General features: G+C 48.6%; 6 protein-coding genes across 6 annotated transcripts; 2 read left to right on the top strand and 4 right to left on the bottom strand.

The window, feature by feature from the left end:
- Window positions 1-2,337: 2,337 nt before the first annotated feature.
- Window positions 2,338-2,848, top strand: VFPPC_03295 (hypothetical protein; the record flags this gene model as incomplete). Its single annotated transcript, XM_018282812.1, has 2 exons — window positions 2,338-2,511; window positions 2,582-2,848. 2 exons carry the CDS (start codon window positions 2,338-2,340, stop codon window positions 2,846-2,848), a joined length of 441 nt encoding a protein of 146 aa, XP_018147441.1.
- Window positions 2,849-3,497: 649 nt separating this feature from the next.
- On the bottom strand, window positions 3,498-4,073 carry VFPPC_03296 (peptidoglycan-binding domain-containing protein; the record flags this gene model as incomplete). The annotated part of the gene is made up of 3 exons (XM_018282813.1): window positions 3,498-3,542; window positions 3,601-4,008; window positions 4,068-4,073. 3 exons carry the CDS (start codon window positions 4,071-4,073, stop codon window positions 3,498-3,500), a joined length of 459 nt encoding a protein of 152 aa, XP_018147442.1.
- A 993-nt stretch (window positions 4,074-5,066) lies between these two features.
- Window positions 5,067-6,830, bottom strand: VFPPC_03297 (siderophore iron transporter; the record flags this gene model as incomplete). The annotated part of the gene is made up of 1 exon (XM_018282814.1): window positions 5,067-6,830. The coding sequence occupies one exon, from the start codon at window positions 6,828-6,830 to the stop codon at window positions 5,067-5,069; it is 1,764 nt and encodes a 587-aa protein (XP_018147443.1).
- Window positions 6,831-7,629: 799 nt separating this feature from the next.
- Window positions 7,630-8,661, bottom strand: VFPPC_03298 (lipase; the record flags this gene model as incomplete). The annotated part of the gene is made up of 1 exon (XM_018282815.1): window positions 7,630-8,661. One exon carries the CDS (start codon window positions 8,659-8,661, stop codon window positions 7,630-7,632), a length of 1,032 nt encoding a protein of 343 aa, XP_018147444.1.
- Window positions 8,662-9,394: 733 nt separating this feature from the next.
- Window positions 9,395-10,913, bottom strand: VFPPC_13442 (alcohol acetyltransferase; the record flags this gene model as incomplete). Its single annotated transcript, XM_018291219.1, has 2 exons — window positions 9,395-10,806; window positions 10,874-10,913. The coding sequence occupies 2 exons, from the start codon at window positions 10,911-10,913 to the stop codon at window positions 9,395-9,397; spliced, it is 1,452 nt and encodes a 483-aa protein (XP_018147445.1).
- Window positions 10,914-11,770: 857 nt separating this feature from the next.
- Window positions 11,771-16,992, top strand: VFPPC_03299 (transferase family protein; the record flags this gene model as incomplete). The annotated part of the gene is made up of 6 exons (XM_022428319.1): window positions 11,771-12,191; window positions 12,257-12,642; window positions 12,698-13,454; window positions 13,523-13,575; window positions 13,672-14,094; window positions 14,164-16,992. The coding sequence occupies 6 exons, from the start codon at window positions 11,771-11,773 to the stop codon at window positions 16,990-16,992; spliced, it is 4,869 nt and encodes a 1,622-aa protein (XP_022284604.1).
- Between the last annotated feature and the right edge of the window lie 705 nt (window positions 16,993-17,697).

Consider the following 17,697-nt stretch of genomic DNA (forward strand, 5'->3'; position numbering starts at 1 on the left):
CAATGTCTGACCTCACAAAGCAACTTTTTGGAAAGAACAAAGAGAATATCTTCCAGTGACATGTGCCCTGAGGCCAAAGTTTGTGTGTTCCGTACCTTGGTAGAGTTCAGTCTGTTTCTACTTTGCACAGAAAGAAATAAAGTCACAACTGTCCAGACAACAAAGAAACTTCGGGCTTTCATCTGGGGCCCTGCTGTTTGTTTTCTAGACATCCCCTTCCGATGTGGCGCTGCAGGCGTCCCCATGAGAAGTCTTCAGTGGTCAGGGTCTGACTCGAACAGCTTATGAAACCCCAGTCGTGGCGTCCAAGTTGGGGCTTGGGTATTATTCCAGAAGAGGGATACAACTCCGGAGGTCTGACAGACGGAGATGATTGCAAAAGGTAGTATCTGCAACTCGGTATTATCCTGCAGTGTGTAAAATGAGTTCCCCTCTAATGCAGCCCTGGTCAGACGCCGTTTGGAGTTGTTGGTTTGCTGTTGAGAAGCCGCAACAAACACACCAACTTTGGTTATGTGTGATGTGGTGTGTTGGCACCAGAACCGTCATCTCAGGAGCAAGGGATTTAACAGGTAGACTACCCAAATATCCACATGATCATCGAACGGGCAAAATTAATGACGGCACATCAGGATGAACAGCAATTTGAGCCTTCATCTCCAGAGGAATTGCTATGGTTGGCCTCTTTAGGCAGGGGCCTGGTGAAGTTCTGCACCATGTGCTATCAGACGCATTTGGGGTTTGTTGGCTGGAGACTGCTGCTGCCATGACGCTGCGGAATGATATTTACCGGCATACAAGCTCACACGATCAACACTGATCTGGCTATTATGCCTCAAGATTTTCAGGGCATTACCCAAGATCGTCTAACCTATTACTGCTCATGTTGCATTGAAACGATGGCCCAGACCTGCAACGAATGAACAACGGACGGTACCTGGCGCCTTTCACTACGGTTGTCTCCGTCATCCCATTTTCAGACGTTAGCTTCAGGAGCTGACATCACATGTTGTAGCGGTAACATCTTGCCAATATTTTCGGTAGTCTCTTAGTATGATTAACCCCATGGGCTGAACTTGGACCTGCAGTTGCTTCACTATTACCTAGCCACGATGATGAGGTATACTCTAACAACAATAGAGCCCTTAATGGTATACTGAATGATGCATGGTACTCTCAGCTTGTTAAACCTCCTGCCTTGCTTATGGGTCGCAACCAACAAGCTACACTCACTTTTCCAGCCTCAATACCAACAACTCCTTGATCCCGGATAAAAAGGCAGGCCATGTGGTCCATCATCATCTTGGAAGGCGGGGGCTTGGCGATCGCTGCCAAGTTGAGGCGCAAACCACAACCAAGAAGACCCATCTGGGGTTGCCAAGGTCGGGGTCAATGCGGCAGTTGTGTTGCCTCCCATTCGCATTTCTAGGATCATTCCCAAGTTGACAGTGCGGGCGTTGGGAAGAGGACGAACTGTCCCAGTTCTGGATACTGCGCCAACGACCGTGGAGGAGTTGCATCCAACCTTGGCCGCTTTCAGCTATTACACCGGGTACCTGAGCAAGGGTGTTTATCGTGCGTTAGTCTTCGAAGAGCCCCTAAGATTGTCAGCAAAGTTCTGCACGAAGAGCCAAGATTCAAGTTCACGTCGTGAGAGTTGAGCCTCTAACATGGTGGTACGAATCATAAATAAGGCAGGTTTTCACTGATTCAAACACAGTTCACAGTCACTTGAGAACAAGTTTGAGCCTCTGGAGTTGTGAATGGCGAGTTCCGTCAGGCACGGTTGCTGTTCACTGCCTTCAACGTCACCAAGAAACAACCATCCAACTCATCAAAATCTAGGAGAAATTTAGGAGTTTAGCTGGCCGACCACCCGTCCCCCTGCACCTCCGCATTTGGGCTTTGCGGGTCTTGTTCATAAAACGTTGTTGGTGTTGATCCATCTGAACCATGTTACACCAGTCGAGTGGCCAAAATTGCCCTTGGCTAAACATGAAGATTGGCAACGATCTCATTGACCAAAACACACCGCAATCGTCTGCCCCCCGTCGATCTCTGCAAAAGTTGACTGCTTTTGTATTCCACCCATTATGTCATTAAGGGGATAGAAGTTACCTCTTGCCAAGCATGGGTCACAGAGACTACCCGTCCCGTAGTATAAGTGCCCAGTTTCCCGTCTTCCAAGCACCCAATTCTCCTTCTTCTTTACAAACTACAGTCATTCCTTACCTAGTCACTCATTTAAGACACTTGCAAAGCATTCGCGCCATTTTCGCTTATTAAGCCATCCAAACTTTACTATTTGTGTAATAACAAAGCCTTAATCAAGTCAACATGAAGTTCATCTCCATCGTCGTTGCCGCCCTTGCTGGCACTGCTATTGCTGCTCCTTTCAAGCGATCTCTGATCGGTGAGGTCACCAGCGTTCTGGGAGGTGTTACCGGCAACACCGGTGCTGGTCAGCTTGAAGCCGAGCTTCAGGGTACTCTTGGCGGTGCCCTCGCCCAGGTGAGTCAACTATCCCCTACGCTCTGATATAAGTGAAGACTTCTTGAGTACATACTAAGACCTAAAATAGATTGAGCAGGCCCTCGGAGGTGTCCCTCTTGCCGACAAGCTCTTGGCTCTCATCCAGGGCGGACTTAAGCCTGCTGCTACCCAGGCCATTGGCCAGGCTCTTGTCATGGTTCAGTCCGGGCTCCCTATCAATGCCGTCAACGGCTACCTCGACCAGGCTACCGGTGGTGTTGTTACCAACCTTGAGGAGACCTTGGGTACCAGCGATCTCGTCACCACCTTGACCGGCGTCACTGGTTTGGCCAGCGGTCTTACCGAGGTCGTGTAAACGAGGAACGACAGTATCATGGATTGCAACGCCGGTAAAGTGTTGCAGCGTTATGATGGCCATTGCTTTCGATGTCAGATATTTAAGTTAGCCTGAGATTCTTTTGGGGACAATACATGCATATCTGCCGCCTCGACGGCGTTCTTTGTTGTACTACTATCTTTTGCCACCTTGCGGGGTGCCATTTTGACTGCTGTGTTGTGTTGTGATGTAACTCAGTCTGCGAAATTCTGCTTTCCGAACTTTTAGACGGTACATGCGGTGACTGTTCTTCACCTCGACGTATCGGATACCTCATGCAAGACACATGTGTGTAGCACAGCGGATATATGCTGGGGTGCATTATTACAAAAACGTATCAGAGCATGGTGCTTTCTTGAGACTAGCGATAACAGTGCAACTGGCTAACCTTTGACGCGATACAGCCGAGCAACAAAAGACGATGACAATGTGGGATCCGTATTCCTCCTAACTAGCAGCTAAATCTACATGCTTGCCCACAATCACATAATAAATACAAATTCGACTAACCCCTCATCCCAGACTACGGTGCTGTAAGCTGCATAAAGTTCTATGTACACTATCACCTACGCAAGGCGAGCTATTCTGAAGTTGCCGCGGAAGTGCTTTGAGGCCTCCAGCATGCAAACTAGCCAGAGGTGTAGTAAGTCACATCCCAATGGCTCCCCTCGTCCTATTCCAAACATTAGTGATCCAATCCGCAAGTTTGAAAGACAAATGGGTTGGCTTACACAATAGATGTTTCCAGACTTGGCCTTCCATTGAGGATACCCGTCCCCGCGATCCGCAATCTTGGTGAAGGCACTCTTGATGTAGTTGTCCAGACAAGATTGGTGCCTCAAGTCCACCTTGTACCCGTTGTAATGGGAGTACGTCCCAGATGCATGGCCAATCTCTGTGCCGCCGGTGATGATCAGCGACGAGCAACCCGACGCCTTTTTCAGAGTTATGACTCCATCGACAGTGGCAGAGTTGATCTGATCATAAGAAGTGCAGCTCTTGTTCTGCCGATTGGTGCAGCCGCCACTGGAAGAAGCGGTAATGCCGTTCGGCTTCAACTTGGCTTCGGCTTGAGACTGGGAAAGCTTGGCTGCAGTAGCAGTAGAGGCGGCCAAGACCGCGGCAGTAAAAGTAAACAGCTTCAATAGGGCAGAGTCAGCATTCAAGAGCTTGGATCATTAAATCGTCATTTACTAACCTTCATGGTGTGTATTTCGCCAACAAAGGAGAGCTTATCGATGACCACAATAGTTGTGGGGAAACAGAAACCGAAAGCAAGTATTTATAGCCGAGTGAGATCCTTAATATCTTATGCTTACTTTTTCCTTATGTCTCTTCGAAGTCAATTACTCCGCCTTCAAATGCCAATTCGCCGTGTAAAGTGGCGATAGAAGTCCATATTTGGAAGGCCAAAAATAACTCTGGGTCATCAATTGGTCCGGCTTGCGCTGGCAACTGAGATGTGGCTGCTGAATTACAACCTTCTAGGTGCTCGGTGTAACGTCATAAAAGCCTAAATCAAGGCATTCAGCAGATGGTGCATATAGCGGCTTGGGCAAGCCACGTTTTGAAGAATTGCCCTTGATTCGACAATACCTGCCTGATTGAGCAAATCCAGCGTCCAGCCTCACGCAAAGGAAGCTTAGCTATTGCAAAGTGCAGGTTACTATAGGCTGGTGTACCTGATGAAGGATTTAGGCTATGTGTATACTTTCACGAGAGCTGTGGAGTTGCCATGCGTAAGACTTGTCAGTTTCCAAATTCGGAATATTTCAAAGAAGGAATATCTCTTTCGCACCCAATAAAGCGACTGTTTTGTGAGGGAGAAATGTTAGTACTAATTAGGAGGTTGTAAGGTTTCCATGGTCTTGGGGTTTGTTGGCTGTTGGATGTAGACAGCTTGGCAAAACTGTAAGTAGTTGCTACTAAAGAGAGAACTCAGCCATGAACCTGAAACTCAAAATCCAGTCTCTATTAATGCGGTTATTAGATACGGAAGTACCGATGACTAAACTTGCCGTAACAGCTACATAGTGTTATGAATAGCAGAGTTCCCTTTGACCGAAACTCAACCTGCCAGTAGAGATATGCGCCGAGGTTTCCAACTTCATGTACTAGCACCTATTCCTTCTGGTGCTCACCCACGGACAGCATAGCAATCGCGCCCCCAACAAAAGTTTCCAAGTTTCACCGAAGCTCAAATAACCTGACCCTTCAGCTGTTTCAAGTTCTTAACATCAGTGTTTCTCCAGAAAGCAACGGCAACGAAGCCAATCGCCCACACAGCGGTGCCAGCCGCAAGCATCTTGGATTGGCCTTCAGCGTACGCTCGTTGAATGGCAATTCGAGCAGGACTTCCCACCGGATAACTAAGCTGGGCTTCAAGTGACGCGTAGATGGTGAGAAGATTGGCCTGTTCCTCGGGTGGAAGGAACTCGGCGAGCTTGATGGGAAAGATGGCCTGCCAGATTGCGCTTGCGACAGTAGAGCCTATCGCACCGCCAATGCTCGAGAACATGGATAAGACAGCCACAACAACCGCGATGCGCTGGTGATCGGCAGCAGACATGGCTGCAATAGGCGGAGTGATGATAATGACGCCAGCCGCAAAGGAGATGAAGATTTGGCACATGACAAGGTAGCCGATGTTCATATCCGGCTCCCGGAAGTAGATCATGAGGCCCATGAACAGAGTGTAAAGGGGTATACCACCGTACAGGGTGATGGCTTTGTATCGCCCGGTATAGCGGATGGCAAAACCTGTAGCAATGGTAAAGATGCTGCTGCCAATGCCATAAATCTGGTAAACGTAACTAGCATTGGTGACACTGAGGTTGTGGACGACCTGAAGATAGGAAGTAAACAGACTGCTCCAGCTGGTATAGCTGAAGAAGAGAACGGCACCGAGTACACAAGCGCCTACCATGTCTCGGTCGAGTAAAAGCGAGTATGGCATAAAAGTGATGGGTGCGAAAAATCTCTCCCACAGGGCAAAGAGAATCATAAGTACAACACCGAAAACGAGCAGGCAGATGATCAACGGCGATTGCCATCCAAGAGGCTGCAAAGCATAGATGTTGAAGGGCAAGAGGAAGAGAGCCAGCCCAGCCGTCAATAAGATGAGACCGACAGCATCAAACTCGCGTAAGTAGTACAGCAGTGATTGCCATGGTGTTCTCGTTTTCGCTTTTGGTTTGATAAGACCCTGTCTTTTTGCCTTGACGTAATTCAACATCAACACGCCAAATAATGGCAAGCACAGTACCGGCACAATAATTGAGAAGAGGCCGAAGCACCACCGCCAGCCAGGTCCTGTGAGGAACGCTTGCGAAATGGGACCGCTCAACCAAATTGTAATAATGTTAGGCGAAGCAGTAATGGCCGTCATGAGGCCACGATTCTGGAGTTCGGTCGTGTCTGCGACAAAGATGCCGACGCTGTAGAGCAAGGCGTTATTGCCCACGGTCCAGAAGACTTGAGCAGCAGCATACATCTCCACGCTATTAGTTGCGGCCATCATGATAATGCCAATGGTTGTGATGAAAAGAGCCATGGCGTAACCATGAGGTCGCCCAAATACGTCGAGTATCTTGGCGACAGTGAGGTTACAGACACCTCCAAATATGCTGCTCAGGACTAGCACGGTAGGCGTGAGCGAATGCTGCTGAAAGGCTGATGTGACGAAAGGATTCAGCGCGTTTCCAGAGCCTTGCTGCATCAGCATGATGAAGTAGACGATCCATATCAAGACATAGACCACAATCAGAGTGGTTTTCGACCAAACGGTGGCGATGGCTTCAACGCCGAGAACACCGGCTTGAAGCTCTTCATCTGCGCTTGTGTCTCCATCATGCGCCGGCGTGGACTTGTCGCTTATATCAAGGACGACTGCGCCTCGACCTTTTTCTGTGTATTGGTCGGTGGCGGCCGGTGCAGTTGAGGAATTTGTATCGTCGTTCATGTTGTAAGCGCGAACGAATTCAACGCGAACCAATGACACCAAGGTTATGTCGGAGACTGAGACGGGCAATATAGGATGGTAATAAACTAGAGCTGCAAAAAAGAATCCTAGAACATTCCCTTATGTACCCCCAATGCAACATCTGTAATATGTGTTGGTCGGTGCCATGTACTCGGTTGAGCAAGTAATCATCCAAACTCGAGCGTTCCACCATGCTGTACCCTTGGCAAATAAGACAGGCCAGGTAACTTGCTCAATTCATGGATCCTACGAATTGCTCCCGTGCGCGCCACGGTGAGGATGAAATAAAGTAAGACATTTTCCCCCGTTCTTTTGATCCACCCGCTGGAGGAATCTCTGCCAGCTATTAAGAGCTATGAGGTCGAATACAAATGCAAATACATGATTCAAAAAACAAAAAAAATTTCCGGAGAAGGAAAGCTTTGCACATGAAATGTAGCATCAAATCATACTCGTCTCCATGATACTGCGACAAAGTGCCGGACATCTGTTGTCAATGTAGGCTAAATGCGGAATATGGATCTCTTGGGCATGGGAAAGATCTCTCAGCCGCTCCCGGTCGATCCCACCGAATAGCAATTAGCTCAAACTAACTCACTCACTCTTGCAAGGGTATCGGAGAGTGGAGACGGCAGGCAGTTTGCTCAGACTTCAAAATTTTCCCAAACTAATGCTACTTAACCTGCGCCAAACACCAGACACCTTAAGAGTCAGCAACACGTCTGGTCTAAGATTTAAGAGTCTTGTCCTTGCCAATATCAATATCAACTCCTCATTCTCACGACTTTATAATTCTCATTAGCCAAGCTTGTTTAGCTACAATTGCTGTGCGAATAAGCGGCACATCTGGGTTATCCATCCCATCAAACAAATGGAAAGCTCCAGGCCAGACATGCAACTCGCAAGTTGATCCGCAGCGCCACATGTTCGTGGCGTATGTGACGGCTGGATCACGAAATACCTCGCATTCCGCGGCATCAATGTAGGTGGGCGGAAGGTTTGAGAGATCCTCTGCCCGAGCAGGCGACTGATACGGAGTAATATTGCTTGTGCCCCGTGCTTCACCGACGGCGTGAGACCAAGCCATGCGATTGGTGATGCCACACCACGGGCTTCCATACTCAAACTGTTGGTCAGAGACACTCTCGCATCGGTCATCAAGCATTGGGGATAGCAGCATTTGTGCTTTGAGGGGAATCGCCAGAGACTTCCTGTCACGAGCCATGAGGCAGACGGCCGCCGCGAGCGCCGCACCACCAGAGACACCCGAGACAATTATATTTCCTGGGTCAATACCAAGTCTGGCCGCGTTTTCGGATACCCAGACAAGCCCGGCATAACAATCCTCTGCCGGTCCTGGGGCGCGAGTCTCAGGCGCAAGGCGGTATTCAACTGACATGACGACGCACTCTATCCCCTTGAGAAGATCCCAGAACTCATTGACCCCAGCAAAGCGGTCACCGGAAACCATTCCTCCGCCATGCATGTAATACACAGCTGGTAGGGTAGTTGAAGTGGGTTCCTTGGGCGCAAACACGGACAAGGTGACGCTGTTGCCTTCAGGACCGGGGATAGAATGCTCCGTATGTTTGAGATGTGGCCTCGTGTTGATGATGCTGTCAGCAGTGTAAGACAACATGTCGCCATCCTCGCCCGCTGACATGCCGCGCATAAATGCGATGTCAAGTTCTTCTGGAAACAAATAAGAATCGACGATAGGTGCCAGCGCAGGATCAACAGTTGGACGAGGTAACTTGATCCTGGAATCCAACCCTGCGGCTTCGGAATAGGCAAAAGGGTATGAAGACATTTTCGACGATAATGACAACTGGTAAACGTTTTTTTGGAGGCCACGCGCGGCACGATTCAGGTTTTCGTTTTGTTTGCTTAGAGTAATACGCCCGCGAATTATTTGGTGCTGTGGAGGCACGGGATTACGGTACATGGGTTACTGGAGTCTCTTTTAAGTTATGTTGAGCAATTTTTGCGCCAATATCCCGGATCTTTTGAGACGAAACACGGGTAGATGTGGATACCGATGAACTTGACTGTGCCAGGGTACCTGGTATTGTAACATCGCGTAATAGTATACATGCTCTTCTCATGTATAAGCGATATCTGAGAGACCAGAAGTGTTGGGCATCTGCTTTGATACCCTTGTGCACAGCCCCGTGCTTATTATGGATTCAATTTTGGATCCATGCGTTTTTTTCTTTAACAGTACATGGATGTTTGACTCAAATAATCAGACGGCAATGTTGACATGCGTCCAAGAAGGGCTCCGAGCTGACCATCATGCATATTCTTTCCGAGATGCAGACGGAATTCTCCGGTAAACGTGCGCCCAACAAATTCGTAAAGCAAATCATCACTTCAGCTATGTGCTTGTGTAACTCCGGCACTCGGTCTCATCTAACAGAGGGCAATACAGAAATTAAGGCTTATGGGGACCCCATGATCTGGGATCGTCCCAGGTTGCACTCGTAACGTAAACCACTACAGGACGTAAAGCCAAGACTGTCTATAATCTATTTTTACGAAATTTATGCATCTTTGCCTTCCGTCCCCTGCTTATACTTCTCAAAGTATTGATTCACACCATTAATCACATTGTCCAGAATGCCATTCTCCAGCACACCCTCCTGCCAACTAAAGCCAATAGCCATGGAACCATTTCCACCAGTAGCAACACTAACGGTAATAGCAGCACCCGAAACAAGGGCACTTCGGCTGAGAAGAACTTTGCCTACCTGCCAAATATGGTCATCTCCTCCCTGGGGTGATGCCGGGGCAGGAATTTGTCCAACGTTTGTCACTTCAAAAGCTGCGTCACGGGGCTGTCCCAGCATGGCACCGCAGATGACGGAGAAGTCTGGAATGCCTTTGAGAACTGCGATTGCAGTGTAAGGCTCTCCGGATGGCGAGACGTTGCAAAGGTAGTCCTTCATTGCTTTGGAAACTTGACTAGCTCCGGGCCAGATATCCGTGGAACCAACGTCCTGAGTATTCTGGTCCGGCTTAGTGAGCTTCACCCTGGTAGCGTCGAAGTATGTTCCAATAGCAGCATTGGCAGCTTCACGAGGTGTGCTCAACCATGGTCGTAAACTAATGGGTATGATGCAGGTAAGCGCCTCCTCTGTTTGTGGGAGGGTTCGGAATAGAACCGAGGCGATGATGGATGACAATGCAGGTGTCACCGATAAGCCTTTCGCCTTACATTCCGCAAAGAAGGCTCTGGATGCATGTGCTGAGACGTACAACGACGTCCAGCGGGATCTGCAAGGGGTATGGATGGACTTCCCGGTCCACTCCTTCAAGTTTGCAGCCCCTGGGGCAGGGGGAGTTGGGATGACAGGCAGAGGATGCAATTCTTCGACTGGTGGAAGAACTTGAACGTTCTCATCTGGCATAACACGTTCCTCAATATTGTATTGCAGTGCAGAAGTGGAGCAGGCTGCATCCAGGGCTTTGCGGAACTCATCGTGGAAAACAACACCGGAAACGCCGTCTCCAATTGCGTGATGATAGACAAAGCAAGCGGTAAACTCTGTCTCCACCTCGGGCGTCTGCAAAATAATCAGGCGCCAGAAAGGCAAGGTCCCATAGTCAGACCGGAAGTTGGTATTATGCTGTTCCTGGAGGATTGTGTCGAGTTCCTCGTCCTTGTCTTCTCCATTCCGAGGTAAAGGCTGGGACCGTTTAGCGAAGTGGATGCTTCGGTCGAGATCAATGAACGGAAGGGAAGCAAAGTAAGTATCCGGCGAATCTTCATTGACTGGAATTGCAAAGAGAATCCGGTGTTTGCGTATCACATCCCTTATTGCGGCATAGATGACATGACGTAGGTTGAATCCAGCTGGAGATGAAGGCCCGGATAAGTTGTAATGAGCGGAGAGTCCAACATTGTTGAAGAAGCCTAGATGATGGCAACAAGCGGATACTTGTTCAAGTTTGCCTGTAAATTTGCATTAGGATGGGGGCTACCATTACACAAAGATGGAAGACGGTGGATTCTAACATACCCAACGGCCGCAATTTTTTCAGTTGTTGAAGATTTGCCATGGCTTCGATTTGAGATATTAACTTAGCAAAGATAGATTAATGTGACGGCAAATAAAGTCGACCTGCAAAAGCTGGGTCTTTAATAAATGGACACTACAATTACCCGTGAGGCGTCCATCAGATGCCGAGGATGAGTGAGCAAGGTCATGCCTTCTTCGTGAGATGCAGCAGCCTTATTCCGGCGAAAGACAAGAGTATTATTAGACCATACTACGGCATAAGACACAATAATTAATAATGCCAAGATTTATCTGTTGCCCAGCCGAAGGTGCCAAGTGGGCTAATATTCATTCTTAGAATCGTGGAAGCTTACGAGGTGCATATTCGTCCCATTTTGCATTGGGACTAGACATATGCCTCAAATATGCTCGAATCAAACATGCTCGATTGCGAGCACGCGGGGGCCAGATAACCCCGGCACCAGCTGACAACATGTCGTTTAGATTCTGCTATTCGGCTTTTTATGGCACTTAAGGCGGCGGAACGTCTCCATGTAGTAATATTCGCGTCCGCCCTGGTCGTCATCAATGGGGGGCGGCGTGTCCGGTTCGCTTCGAGCCTTCTTGCGTTCCTCTTCGTAAGCTTATGTTGCAAATGTATGGATCTGAAGAGGAATAACGTTCATCTTGGATTAGGTATATATCAAGCGCCGAACTCAGGTTCTCGAATAACACGAGCTGCACATCCATGATCATCCGTCTTAACCACGTACCAACCCGCTGCATGCACACATCACAGGCTAGGTTCCCAACCGTTTGCCAATCAGCAGTATTTTGAATACGACGAATACAACCTTGGCTACCTCATCACAGTGGAGTGTTGCATTCACTTGCGCTGTGATGTCTCGGTTGGCTAGCATGGAGTTGAAACCTGCCGGTGGCTCCTCTGTTGGGTCTCCTATTCTGGATGGGGAAGAATTGTCGGCCAAGACTGCGCAACCAACTAGGGAAGTCCAAGATATCTCTCGTCTTATACTGGATATCATCTTTGAGTATGCCCTCAACAAGTTCGATGACTCCAAAGATCGACTGGAGAATGGTGCAACTACCTTTCTGTCCGCCATTCGGCCGTATGTCGAGACGGGCAAGCGAGTTGAGGCATGCCTGCCGGCGTTTCCCTTCAAGTCAGCAAATAAGGTGTACAAGGTACTCGGTAACCTCCCCGATAAAGCTGAGGAGCTCGCGCTCGGCCGTTTGAACACCATGTGCGCCCGCATTCGTGATGTTTACCCTCCAGGTGCTCATGTCACCATCATTTCTGATGGCATCACATACAATGGTACGTTAGCTACACTATACCTCTATTAGAGCCATCACTAATGATGTAACTTTGCCTTCTTTCAGACTTGCTGTGTATATCAGATCAAGATACATGGGCCTACGGGGAGGCCCTACGTAAGATGGCAATCAAGAAGAAGTTCGATTCCATTGGCTTTTCTCGGATGAAAGATCTACTTGACTTCCCTCTTCCAGCAAAGATAAATGAGATCACCTACGTCGCAAATTGTACTACCTTTCGGCGATTACTCCTCAACAAGTACGGCAGGGCCGATCTAGACATCGATCATGAGATTGCCACGAATCCCGATACGAAGCTCACCTATCTCGGGTACAAGAGGTTCTTGGAGTCAGACTTGAAATACATCTTCCCCCGTGGAGAAGATCGAACAGCCAATGGGTATAGAAGAGATTGTAAATATCTGGCTAAGCAAATGTTGATCAGAGGATACGTCAGTGAAACAGAGAGTACCCTGCGTTGGCACGATACTAACATATTGTGAACAGGCTTTTGCGGGCGCAGTAAAAAACGCCTACCCAAATCATTTGCGACTTTCCATTCACGAGTCAGTGGGCGGCAACAAAGTGTCAGTATGCTTGCTCAACACCAAGACTGGGTTCACAACTCCATGGCACTGTACCGTCGCACAGCTAGCAGATGGAGAATGGGTCAGCGCCCCTATGGGTGAGTTCATCAAAGACAATCGGCTGGAGCTCATATATGAGGATGGTCAGCCAAGCTACTTCAAGGAAAAGCCTCGGGGCGTTGATGCCCTCGGTATCAGCGAGTCAGCCGCAAGTTACCTCCAGGAAGCCAGACCTCTAAACGCCAGCGGGTATCTCAGCGGAGCATCGACTCCTATGAAAGGGTCAGCAAACAGCCCTTCTGCTTTTACACCTCCAGGGACCGACAAAGGCAGTGGTGCTACTACACCTAAAACAGAATCTCCCGTTATTCTTCCTTCAAGCGGTGTGGAGGTTGTGGTGGAAGATGAATATAGCAAGACGTTGTTATTGGAGGGCAAGACCGACACCTCTCTCATTCCATACGGCAAAAGACTTATTCCTCAAATCATGGACAACCTGGCAGCTGCTGAGCCAGATCGCACTGTCTTCTCTCTGACCACGTTATCCGGCTCTTCGCCACAGTTTCGACAAATCTCTGCCCGCGACTTCACCAAGGCCGTAGACAAGACCGCTTGGTGGCTTCGAGGCCAAGTTGGCCAACCTGAATCTGTCCTACCTGTGGGCTACATTGGACCGCGTAAGTGATAAAGACATTCTGGTGTCTCGTGGGAAAGTTCTATGACCGCTAACTTGACATTTCTCAAGACGATTTAAGGCACATCCTGCTGACCTACGCCTGCGTGAAGGCAGGTTACGCTGTGAGTCAATTATAACTTCTTCCTCCCTAGATTCTTGCGAACAAAGAACAAACCAGCATGAATGTTTGCCATTTTCTAACCTACTATTCCCTCAAGGCCCTGTTTCTCTCACCCAAGAACAATACAGAAGGAGCACTTGCTGTGCTCGAAGCAACTAGATGTAATATTTGGGTTACTGCCAGCGAGGTGCCCCCAGTTTCTTTGGTGAGAGAAGTGCTACAGCAACGCACTATGCAGGTGTTACAACTTCCGTTGCTCGACGAGTTGCTTGACTCCAAGACTGTGGAGCCATTCCCTTACACCAAGACATTTGAAGAAGCTATTGATGACCCGTTCTGCTTTCTTCATACTTCTGGAACCACAGGAGTGCCTAAGCCCATCCCATGGTCTCATGGTCTTATCGGTACCATGGATGCCGTGCGACTGTTGCCACCAGTTGATGGCGACGATGGTTTGCTGCCGTGGACTTCAGACTGGAAAGCTGGAGATACGATTTACTCCTCATTCCCTATGAGCCATGTACGTATTTTCCCCTTTACAAAGAGTATTATACATCATGAGATAGATTGCTAACTATACTGGTTACAGGGCGCTGGCATCATAATGGATATTCTCATGCCTGCCTTATTCGACCTACATTGCATTTTGGGACCGGCTGGCGTCCTGCCTAATATCAACCTTGTGGAAACTCTGGCAGAGAATGCCAAGATTGACATCTGGAGCATGGTGCCTTCTCTCGTGGATGAGGTTGGCGAAACCCCAGAAGTACTTGCGAAGCTGAAGCCATCGAAGTTTATATGCGCCTCTGGAGGCCCGGTTAGCCCTGTTAGTGCTGCAAAGGTAAACGAGGTAATCAGAGTCCTCAATTTGACCGGCACAACGGAAGGTCTGTTCATTGGCAATCTCGTAACATCAAGAGAGGACTGGTTCTGGTTCTGTTTCCACCCTTACTCTGGGTTCGAATTCAAGGAATTGGAAGAAGGCACATATGAACACTGGGTACATCGCAACAGTCACTGGCCATTGTTTCAAGGCATCTTCCACACATTCCCCGACAAGCAATCAATCAACTTCAAAGACTTGTACACGAGGCATCCTACAAAGCCAAACCTATGGGCTTTCAAAGGCAGAAGCGACGACCTAGTTGTCCTATCTAATGGGTACAAGATTACACCTTTGGAAACAGAGGCGTTTGTAACTACCCATCCTGCGATCAATGGATGTCTTATTTTCGGAACTGGAAAACCACAAGCTGGTCTTCTGATTGAGTTGAAGGACCCATTATCCAAGCCGGAGGAGCTACTTGACAGTATATGGGAAACAGTGAAATCAGCCAACTCGATGTCCAGGCACAAGAATCAGCTGCTAAGAGATTTTGTCACCTTTTCAGACCCTGAGAAGCCATTTATTCGCACAGACAAAGGCACTGTCAAGCGTACCGCCACCTTAGCCCTGTACGCCGATTACATTGAGCGCTTCTATAGCTCCCGAAATGACGATAACTTCAGCAATATCGTTGTTGATACAAGCTCGCCCAAGTTAATTCAGAGTTGCCTCATTGACATCCTCGCATCTTCACTCCCCGATGTCCAAACTTCACCTCCAGACACTAATTTATTTGACCTTGGACTGGACTCTTTGGGTGTCTTTGCGGCCATAAAGACAATCAGGGCCGCCACCGGACTCGGTGAGCTTATTGCTCCTCGTCATATCTACGCCAATCCCACAATCGCAAGCCTATCTGCTACCATCGCTCGTCTGGCGGCCACAGCAAATACTGCGAATGCTTCGGCTTCATTGGAGAAGTCAATCGATCAGGACGATGTTTTCAAGATGAAGACCCTGGTTGCACAGCATAAAACAAGGCAATCGTTCCCCCTCAATGCATTCGATTATGTGAATCCTAATCACGGCATGGGTCTGGTTTTCTACTTTTCGTTGCGCGAGGACGCTTCTTACGAGCAAGTATTTGACAACTTGCAGCAAGGACTGAATCGCACATTCGACCTCATTCCTGCTCTCGGTGGTAAGATGATGAACCGCTCAGAGCAAGAAATTGGCTATACTCGAGGAGATCTCTGCGTCACAATCCCTTCTCTCGCTATGGCAGACTCTGTTCACAACCGACTTGTCTTCAAAGATCTCTCTGATGTTCTCCCCTCATTTGACGAGTTGAGAAATGGGGGCTTTGCGCCGTCTGCTTTCAAAGACAGCTTGGTTCTACGAGATGATCCATTCCCCAAGATGCCGGCGGATATCTTTGTCGGTCAAGCCAATTTTGTCCGAGGCGGCTGTATTGTAGCCGTGGATCTGAACCATTGTTGCCTTGATGGCCTTGGCGTCATGGTGGCCGTCAAAGCTTGGGCAGAAAACTGTCGATATCTGCAGGGAGATAAGTCCGCAACTTGCGACTGGTATGACCAGGAGAGCTTTAACCACAGCTTGCCCGAAATTATTCACGAGCAAGAGGGCTGGAATCGACCTCTTGAGGAGATTGACCCTGGTACCTGGGGCTTTCTGCCATTTTTTCCTCCAGAAACCGATCTCCCCAAAACATCTGCTGAAACGAAGCCGTGTTCTGAAGATCAGCCTCTGATTCCAACTGACCTGAGAAAGACATGGTCTCTCAATCCTAGACCTGATTTCCCTCTCCATACAGTGTGGCCTCTTCCTCGTGCTGAGCGATGTCTCAAGACGACACTCTTCGAGATCACTCCAGACAAATTGGAAAGCTTGAAGCAAGAAGTTCTGGCAGACCCTGAATCCAAAGGAGTCACATCCTTGAGCGATATTGCACAAGCCTTTTTCTGGCGGGCAGCTATCAGGGCACGATATCGTGTAGCCAAAGAAATCCGCAAGCAAACCTTTCAGCCTGACGAGATGTCCATTCTTGAGCTACCGACTGACGGACGTCCATACTTCTCCTCCCTGCTACCTTCGACGTACATGGGAAGTCTTCTCATCTTAAACCGATCAACTATGTCCATTGAGACGCTCTGTTCGTCGGAAACGAGCATAGGACGTGTTGCATATTTGCTCCGGCAGTCCGCTGCAAGCATCACCCCTTCGTTGGTACATGATGCATTCACAATTCTGCAGTCTCTCCCGGATCATAGCAGATTCTCGACCGCCAACATGGGTCTCGAGCACATGCATGCCATGATCTCCAATATGATGATGTTCCCAATGAACGAGATCTGTTTTGGAGACAAGTTCTTCAGCAATGCAGGTTCACCAGAGTCTATGCGGCCTCAGATTGAGCGTGGTAATGGCCGCTTCCGGTTTCTCGTAATCTTCCCAATGAAACCAGATGGGGGAATAGAACTCGTGTTGGGTACGCATCCTGAAGAATTGGAAATGTTCAATTCGGATGAGGAGTTCACAAAGTACGCGCATCTCGTTGACACGAGTTGCTGAGCTTCATCTACATGGTTATGGCGTTAAAAATGAGTTTCCTAGATTGTCAGACACAAGCCCTGTTTTAGATAGAATTATAGATCAGCATGTTGTGCATCTTATCAGTTAACAGCAAAAATATCATTATCTACGCAAGTATGCTTACCGTAGCTACATTCGCTTACTACGACGTCAAGGTCCGAATAGTGTGGAAATGGCTTCATTCGTCAGCTGTGCGTCTGATGCAAGCAGGCACCTATAACTCAACTCGTCTCATGTACATGTACGGATAATTCCGGTCGTACCTACCAGGGTCTCAGCTCCTGCATAATGAGCAAGTTATTCTTACATATTCGGATAAGACGTTGGGCTGACGAGGCCGCTGTGGGTAAGAAATAAATTGCATTTGAGCAGGTTTCCTCCGCCATCATTCTCCACTCAACACTCCGAGGCGTTTGTTTGTTTTCTCTTTGTCTCTCATCGGCGTCCCGCTGAGCGAGTTTAATCAATTCTTCAGACTGGGATTGTTTCATAATTCACGAAGGTTGTGCTCCGAGCTCTCATCGGCTGCTTGGTTCATCGCTGAACAGGACGCACCCACATAGCCACATGAATGCGACGCTTCACTCTCACTGAAACGCTAGCCACACTCATCTGTTTCCATTGAATAGGGAAATCGGCACCTTATGTTACAGTACCTAACTGTCTTCAATTTTTAGACCAACA

Source organism: Pochonia chlamydosporia, chromosome 2 (genome assembly GCF_001653235.2).
Source record: "Pochonia chlamydosporia 170 chromosome 2, whole genome shotgun sequence".
Lineage (NCBI taxonomy): Eukaryota > Fungi > Ascomycota > Sordariomycetes > Hypocreales > Clavicipitaceae > Pochonia > Pochonia chlamydosporia.